Below are 9,110 nucleotides of genomic sequence, written 5' to 3'. Positions count from 1 at the left end.
GCTGCCCTTTTTAACCCAAAGGTATCAATTTCAGAGGTCTCGAACGCAGGAAAAAAAAAAAAAAATTTCATTTTATATTTTTCCTTTTTACCTTTACAGTTTACAAGTAAGCTTCCACTGCGGAAGGAAATAATTATTCCATATCAGCTTCAATTATTTAACTTTTCCGTCTTGATATATGAAGGACTATAATTCAAATGACACATTATGCATAACTATTAATCATTATTGATTTGAAGTCTATTTTAAAATCTTAGCCCTGCCCACGTGTTTCTCACATCATGTAGTTAGGGCACGACAGCGAAACCAAAGCGGCGACTAAACGACCCTGAACATTTCAAAGTTTATAAAAATGTTCCTCATCTTCTTTCGTCGAGAACTTTAATTTTCTGTTGAGGGTTTCTGACTCTAAGGTAAGGTTAAATTAAGAGCTGGCTTTAGTCCCTTACTCAAGGTAGCCTCTTAATAGGCTCCGATTGGGTTATAGAGCGAAGGTAAAAAAAAAAGAGCCGGGTTTCACTCGCAGAATTTTTTCGCGTCCTCTGTTGGTGCCTGTTGACAGGCTATCCTCAAGGCAGGGCGATCGCAAAGCGTGAGGCGTCGGAAAAGGCTTCATGTGGATCCTAAATTTCTTCGTGACTTAAATGATGTAACTTACCGCTTCTGAACTTTGCAAGTCTTGCAATGGAAATGTGAAATTGAAATTGAAATTGAGATGTGATATATTTTCGCTCAAGGAAACGATTTTCTCATTGTTCGGGCAACCCGATCCCTAAGCTCCATTCTGTTGTAAATTTATCATACAGGATAAAAAGGCACGCTATTTCCTCTAGTTACGATTTTCTGAAAACAGAGGCTTGTCTAAAATCTAGGTAAGATCTGATTCCTAACCATACACTCACTTGGGTTAAAACTAGCGCAATCTATTAATATGTGTTTCTCTCTATTTTACTTGCTTGAGTAAAGATTACGTGAAGAGAATAAATTTATTTACAGCAAATTGCAAATTGATAGGGTGTTCGTCATTAATCTAGGGCGGGGAGATTTGATAACTCATGACTATCGTTCGGGGATAAGCAAATTAATGTGCGATAACGATTTCTTTTTCCAGACTGACGGAGGTGATTATTTTTACACAGAAGGGTCTAAGTCGACTGCAGTCAACAATTATTTGCTTTCATTTCCTCGTGATCACGAAATCGCGATCTCTGAGGCTCCGTTCACACTACGCCGGAGAAATTTGAAAACGGCGTTTTCACTCTGAAAACGCATCAAACGTTTTCCGTCCACACTACGCCGGAGAAATTACAAAACGCAACAATCACCGGTCATTTTGGATTTTTGTTTGAGGAAAACTCTGGTAGGGGAATCACATGATTACAGTGATGTCATCGTTTTTGAAAAGCTTCGTTTTCCAGATGTTTTCCGTCTACATAAAACGAAAAGCCGGCGTTTTAAAATTCCTCCGGCTTGAAGAGCGTTCTCGAAAAGCTCTGTTTTCGTGACGGATTAGTGTGGACTGTAGGCTTAACCGTAGAAATAAAGCTGCGTTTTTAAATTTCTTCGGTGTAGTGTGGACGGGCCCTGAGCTTCTCATAAAGATAATAGAGTTCCGTCGATTCTCTCCGGTTTAAATACCAGGCGAGGTTACTGAGCAATACAACTTACCACTTGAGAGAGAAAGTTGGTATATCCTTGCTTAGAGGAACACATTGTGCATTTTTAGGGCTTCTCGGTCCCTTAACGCTGCTGTGTTGCGTTGATGCATACGACATAATCGAGTGGAATTTTTGCACGGAAGTTTTAAATTTATGAAAATGTTGGAACCGCTTTAGTGCGCGTTTTTGATAAGGTTGCGAGTGTTTGTTTAGTTAAGACAAATTTGGGGCGAAATTTTAAAAGAGATATTCTGGAGAAAATTTTTAACATTAAACTTCCTCGCAGAGTTTGCTATGCTGTTAATTATGTATTCTTACGCTACCTGCAAGTTTGCGAACTTCCGAAACCAGTAAAATTTGACTTCAAGACCAACTTAAATCTATTAATGGAAAGTTGTTTGCAACTAAGCGTCGTAACAGGAAGCATTTTAATGTTTTGCAGCTGATTTAATGTGTGTTCTGTAAATAGCTGCTGTTGCGTGTCTTGTTTCATGACGCCAGAAGTCTACAGGAAAACTACATGATAATAAAAATTTGTGCTTTTTAGGCTAATGGCGATGAAACCCTTATTAAACTTATTGAAAGAAATTGTATCGTCGCGGTTTCACTCCCGGCCGATATCAAAGTTCTTACACCAAATGTAGTGACGCTTCTCTAAAATCTCTGGTCTTTTTTTTTTTTCTTTCTTTCTTTTTTTAAAAATACCTTCTATGCATTTTAACATGTAATGATTTGTTCAGTAATTACGGATCATTTACACGACAGTACTTGCGATAAAAGTGGTACGATTGTCAAAAAAAAAAATGATCCAGTACGGATACATTTCGTTGGGTAACTGAGCCATATTCACCCGTGCTTTGACTCCTTTTCCATTCTGTCGTGTAAATGGACCTTAAGTGCCTTCTTATTGAAGCCTTACTTTAGCGCCTTCTTATTGTACCACGCTAACGACCGGGAAAATCCTCTTCTAACAAATCAATAATGACCTAATTTACAATTATCTTGTGGTGAACTTGCTATATTTGCCTTCTCGTTGTGAGGATAATTTTAGAAATTATCTAAACACTCGTGAATTAAACGAAGATGATTTATCGCGACAGCATGATCAGAGCGCATTAGAGCTCCTATTAAAGCATCTACATAACAATAGAGTTAGTTTAGTAGCTTTAGTTTATTTTAAACAGCTTTTTCCTGGGCAGGCTTCCTCTTTATGTCTAGTAACCCTGCTATATTAATTTCTTTTTGCTGCTGCAAAATTTGTCTACCTTGCTAGAATTGTAAAGTACAGCATTAGCCATAGGTACAAGTGTCGCTCAAGTAGGGGGCTGTTGTGTTAAGAGCCATGTGCATAGACCTAAATTTGAATATCGTTTTTTTATTCGTTTTCCTTCGAGTTATCTTTTCCTCTCTAACCACAATTTTTCAGCGTAGAATCTTTTGATACAATCCGAAAATATATAAAACCCGGGAAATGGCCTATATAACCGTAAGGTTTGAGCAGAGCCAAAATTTGGTGCAAAATTTGAAACTCACGATAGACTTATATGAAAGCCGTTTTCGCGTGCTTTATTTATCATCGCGAGAAATATAGTGTATGACTTCATCACGAGTTTCGCACAAAAAGCCTTAAAGAAGGCTCAATGCATATTTTATTAGGAGAAAAAGAGCTTTAAACCTTGGAGGTTTTCGTATTGATCCTTAAGAGTGCCGCCGAATATTTCTATTCAATTAAACAGCCAACGTCACTGTAAAAACGTCATTTCCATTTTTCCACCACGTATTTTAAAACACATTCTGAACTTGATAGCTTTGTAGTAAAACCGCCTGGCAGCCAAACTCAAGACTCACAGAGGCTATTTGTTCAGCCTACCCTTTTTAAATAACAATTATTTCATTTCAAAAACGCAGAACAAAATTCGTCGCATGCTATTTGCCTACTTTTTTCCGAATTTATTTATGCCAAGTAGGGCTAGAAAATAATCATTTCGCTTTTTTACTGGGTTGAATAGAGCTAGATTTTGTAAGAAACTAACCCAAAAAAAACTGAATGAAATTCAGCCATGTTAGCTTTCCGCCACTTAATCTTTCTTAATGTTACTTAACATTCAAGGAAAGGTGTAGGCCGGCGGATATCTTCAGCAAATAAAATCATTAAATTCTGTCGAATTTGACCACCTTGGATCACACCTTTTCTGACAAAATTATTTTCCCGTGAGCCGAAATCTATGGTACGCGCCTTGTGCCTAGCATTGTTGAATTTCTTTCAATTAAGTACGAGGTTACAAAATTTATTTTTTTCTGGCAAAGGTTTGCACCTTTTATGTCACTTTTAGTTGAACACTAATGCAAACTGTGAGATTGAAGTTTTGGTGTGGTCGCCAAGAAAACGAAAACAACTGTCACTTTGAAATCTAAATAACAACTGGAATGATTAATATATTGGCCATTTTCGAACGGGTGAACGAGATAAAAAAGAAAGTTATTAATGCCTTTTGACAGCGGAGAGGCTGAAACTAATTTGTCCTTATACAAAGCGAGAAAGGAAATTTAATCTCAGCAATGATTATCTGTTGCCCATGTCTGAATAGTGTAAATTTACGAGAAAGATGCCGTGTCGATTCTTCCTGACAAATCGATGTTGGCTTTGAAAGGAATTGACATCCGCCCAATATCTCCTTATTGTACTTTTAGCCAATGAGATAAAGGCAATGCAGGTAACACGGACAGACCACTTTCTATATCACTAGGTGGTCAAACAAATCTTGGTCAAACATCATACACTGTACACGGTTGTCTTGGTATCCAAAGCGTTCTCGAGAAGAATTAAATTGTAATCTTGAACCACACAATATTAGTGCTTAGGTTTTGAATTAGTGTTGAGCAGGAAAGGGCGAAGCAATTCTCTTTAGGTTAGTTTTGAACCTACGTAATATACATATTTAACTCGGGAAAACAGTTCAACCGATGAAGGCCAAAATGGTTTTCGAAAAATTTTTATGCGACGGGAAAAGAACATTTGAGCTTATGTCCTTATATTTCTGGTTTTAGAACTCGACCGTGGCAGATGGCTGCACAAATCGCTCAGTTGGAGAAGTTACTTCGACCTTGCCAACACATCTATGCCCAGTTTAACTTTACAGCATTGCAAGGGCTAGATGTGAATGAGACTAGATCCGTATTACCTTTGCTATTTGGAAATTACTCGCTTTGTGTGAAATACTTGGAAGGAAAGGCAACCTATCCGTCACCCGAGTGGACAACAGAGGCAACAGTTGTACCGTCTTACAAGCGCCCAATCCTTTTAACATACTTTGTGCTCATCGCAGTGTTAGGATTGGCCATTAATCTGTGCGTGATCGGTACAATATGTCGCGTCCGAAGACTATGGACCATCACGAACGCCTTCGTCTTGAGTCTGGCAATGGCCGACTTCTTCATGGCAAGCGTCTTGGTCCCGATTTACATCTGGTCCCTGTACCACCCTGGCCAGGACACGGTCAAAGACACGTTATTCCCTTTACTAGGCGTCGCGTCGCTCCTAAACCTTGCCGCGGTGACGCTGGAGCGTTTTCTATCGATTTCGTTCCCACTGACCTATGACGCGTACCTGACCCGTTTTCGCGCCACAATCATCATAACCTCTTTATGGCTCGTATCAGTGTTCCAAGCAGTACTGCAGTTTGCATTTAAGAACAAATCTCGTCGAATTCAAACCCTGTACGAGGATCTGCGATTCGCCTTCGCATTTGGTCTGCCGTGTTTGTGTATCCTGATTGTGAACATTAACATTTACTACGTGGCGAGAAAACACGCGAGGCAGATCAACGCTTCGAATCCGCAGGGTCAAAGTGGAAGCTCGAGCCGTGCTTTCCTAAAGAAGCTGAAGACGGTGAAAATCATCGCTCTTCTTGTGGGTACATTTGTGGTAACTTGGCTTCCGTATTTTAGCCTGTCCATCTATGAGCACCATACTGCCTACGGGGAAACAACAGCAAGTTTCGACGTGGCCTTGAAAGTAGCTGAAGCGTTAGCGTGTGGAACCGCCCTGTTCAACCCACTGCTGTACGGATTGCTTCGAAAGGACGTGCGAGAGGCCATGGTGAAAGGACTGAAGTGCCAGAATGTGAATCAAACTGAACTAGAAAGTATTTCATACAGCTTTCGAACAGATCCGAACAAAATAGGGCCGAGTAAATGAAAACGCATCTGTTAAGACACTTGCCTCCTCGGCCCGACTGAAACTTCTAAGGGATTGTGTTGTTGGAATAAGAAAACAAAAAACAAAGCGCTTCAAAATTCCCATGATTTATCGATCAGGATCCATTTATTGAATCTTTTGGAATTCTGTAACCGAGCATTAAATCTTAAACTTATCGTTTATAGTGTGAGTCGAAATGTTTCCTTTTAGACGAAACTTTTCTGGAATTAATAGATTTAGACAAATGTAGACTGAACTAATATGAACTATGGTGCAAAATAATGAGTTTTGCGAAGTTAGTTTTTAAATGGAGTTAATCAGATTGTAAATTAACCAACGAAAAACCAAAGGTAGAAGTTTTCATCCTAAGGGTAAATGCAGCGTTAGCAGGTCATGTCTCTAGTAAACGGCTCTTTTGTCAAGTAAGTTGAACTGCATGTAACAAAAACTCGCGTTAAGGTAGAAAAGTCATATTTATTGCTCAAAGAAAATTTCGGCCTCGTGTGAATGGGTAATATAATGAGGAGAGGGGTTATTCTTTTATGTACAGTTTGAACAAAAAGACTTGCCTATTAACACGTACGATTGCAGTCTTTTTGTATGTTTATGTATTAGAGGAAATTAAAGAACATGTGCGTTCTAATGTGTTCAAAACTAATGTAATATATTCTTTGTGTGCCGATGTTTGCGAACACGATTTCAATATCCAGTACGTTTTATTTGAAGCATACATCCCTCCTTTAGGCATTATTGTAAATGACAAAATCAGAAGATGAAGGCAAAATGACTTTATTCATTAGGGATGGATTGAAAACTATGTAAATAAGTGGTTGTGTAATACAATAACGTTTCTCGTTCATCTGTTAAGCGAGTTCTTTACACAAGTGTCACTGGCCTTTATTTAAAGCCAGTGTATTGTCTCAAAATTGTCATTTAAGAAATACAATCTATAACTTTTAATTTCGACTTGTATTCACTGTTTACAACAAGACGCAATTTGATGAGGAGTAATTACTTTCAGTGCAGACGCAAAATTATTCAAAAGATTGTTTAGCTAGTCAGACTAATCAATATTTGCCTTGAGGATCCGAAATCATTATGGAACCTATAAAAAGTCAGTTTAAGCCGACAAAGTTAACAAACATTAAGGAAAAAATGTTTTTAACTGTGCAGTGAAAATGATTATAACGAAATTGAATTGTATATAATGAGAGAATATTTGAGAATGGCAGATCTAAATCTAAACAGCAGATCCGGTAAAAGGTGAACGAGATTACTGCCTGAAAAGGAAAACTAACTGACCAAAATTTTGCACCCATGCCCGGCCTGTAAACCTAGATTTTGGATCTTGTCAAACTTGTGTTAGCTTAAAAAAAGATATAGATCCAGTCAAATGGAAGTTTCCACTGACTTACTGAGGCCCTCCGGTCATCGAATTTATTTTTAACTTTGCCGCCTTCGCAGCACGTGTCAGGCTTGAAACGGAAGAGCTCGCAAGTGTTTTCCTAGCCAGGCAGACGTTAAACTCATATTTTGAATTGTCTTGCGAAATTGAGGTCATAAAAGAACCTTTAATCAAACCCGTTAATCTTCTTATGGAAGCATTTTCGTCAGCTTAAAGACATCACGGCTGTTCTAGCAATTTATCTTTAACTTAAATCAGCCACCAAAACTTTACCTAAATACATGTTTATCGATATCGCACCCGTTCATTTGTTTGCTTGCGTTAGGCCAATTAACGAACCCGGGTACTCGGTCTCCTTGAGGGAGACTGGGGAGAGACAGCCTGGAGGCAAAGGTTGGGGAGGTATCTCTATGAAAAGCGGGAAAAGAGAGCGCGGGAAGTGGGATTTCTTAGTTGGCGGGAACCGGGATCTAAGGGTACGGCAAGCGGCAAGTTAAGATTTCTCCCCCGAGGTCTCAAGCTCGATCATTTTCTTTGCCCTTAAGTCATTTTTCTAGCCAGGAGCATGGACTGCAACAAAAAAAACTTTCGGGGCAAAGAGTAGAAGCTGAATGAAAGTTGTAAAACGAACGAGGCGGATTGGCTGTGTGTTAATAATTTAGAAAATCAGAAATAACTATTATAAGATCATATCGACTAGGCGCAACCATTTTAAGCTGGATGGTTGTTTGTTCTGTTTTTGACCAATCTCGGTTAAAAAGGTGATCAATTGTAAACATATTGCATGCGACGGTTGCGCCCGCAGTACGAAGAGCAGTCAAAACCGAGCTGTCCTATAGAAACGACTCGATAATAGTCTTTTTCTTCGCAGCTAACAAAACTAAAGATAATTTTAACGTTTCTTTGGCCTCTTCTAATATTTCACTCCAGAATTCTGGGTTTAATTTGACGAGGAACAACAACAGTCACAACTATTTTCCTACCTGACGACACTCGACCAAGGACGAGTGAATTGCCGGACGCAGGCGACTCATTTTTGGCGTGAAATGAAGAGCTTGGAGACACAAAATATTTCATATTTTTCACTTTTTACAATCTGATACGGTTTTTGGAATTATAAATCCCTTTCCGCACATATTCAACGCGATCTTCAGTGAAAAGAGCTGCCCGACTTCAATACCTTTTACATTGACAACAGGACAGTACAGTTCTTGCCATCTGCTAGCACATCTTTTTATTATAAAAACTAAGTGAACTGCAGTAAGTACTCGTGTATACTTTCACGTCTGGAAATGATAATGTTGATTCGACGTTCGCTTTGCAAAAAGTTTTTCCGACACGATATTTATTTGCATTTTCATAACAATGAAACAAAATACTTTCTTACACACTGTCTAGCCTATGATATTCTCTTAGCAAGTTGTCACACCTGCAAGATGATGACTTTCATCTTAACTTTCTTACAAGGTCTAACAAAACAGTTTTTATAAAGTTGTTAAGCCAAGAAGTTAATTAAACCTGGCGCCATTTACCACTTAGCCAAACCTTACTGATGAATATTTAATGCTATGGCTTAATTGACTATTCTGTCCTCAAGGCGGAGATGTTTTTAAAGTGCTTTTAAGAGGGGCTTTTTTCAGTAATTGGCAGACATGCTTCCACAACTACTGATCAGCTACTCTACTTGTAATTTGCGACTTTGTTAATGGCTCTGTCACAGTGATATGTGTATCCCCGTGATATGTGTATCCCCGCACACATATCACTAGTGATATGTGTATCCCCTGTGGGGATACACAAAACACTGATACGCGCCTGGGCATTCAACGAACAAAATGGCGACTCGGTT

At 38.8% G+C, this 9,110-nt stretch overlaps 1 protein-coding gene across 2 annotated transcripts; it reads left to right on the top strand.

Annotated features, from left to right (window-relative positions):
- On the top strand, positions 1–7,280 carry LOC145490818 (histamine H2 receptor-like). Of its 2 annotated transcripts, none has more exons than XM_081469917.1 (2): positions 1–413; positions 4,707–7,280. In XM_081469917.1, exon 2 carries the CDS (start codon positions 4,723–4,725, stop codon positions 5,854–5,856), a length of 1,134 nt encoding a protein of 377 aa, XP_081326043.1. In that variant the 5' UTR covers positions 1–413; positions 4,707–4,722; the 3' UTR covers positions 5,857–7,280. The 2 variants fall into 2 exon arrangements, with proteins under 2 accessions (XP_081326043.1, XP_081326042.1); XM_081469916.1 differs by lacking the exon at positions 1–413 and adding an exon at positions 2,863–4,567.
- The last annotated feature ends 1,830 nt before the right edge of the window (positions 7,281–9,110 follow it).

This window comes from Orbicella franksi, chromosome 6, assembly GCF_964199315.1.
Source record: "Orbicella franksi chromosome 6, jaOrbFran1.1, whole genome shotgun sequence".
Classification (NCBI taxonomy): domain Eukaryota; kingdom Metazoa; phylum Cnidaria; class Anthozoa; order Scleractinia; family Merulinidae; genus Orbicella; species Orbicella franksi.
Note: the sequence above shows the minus strand (reverse complement) of the source record. Positions and strands in the feature narration are given on the sequence as shown.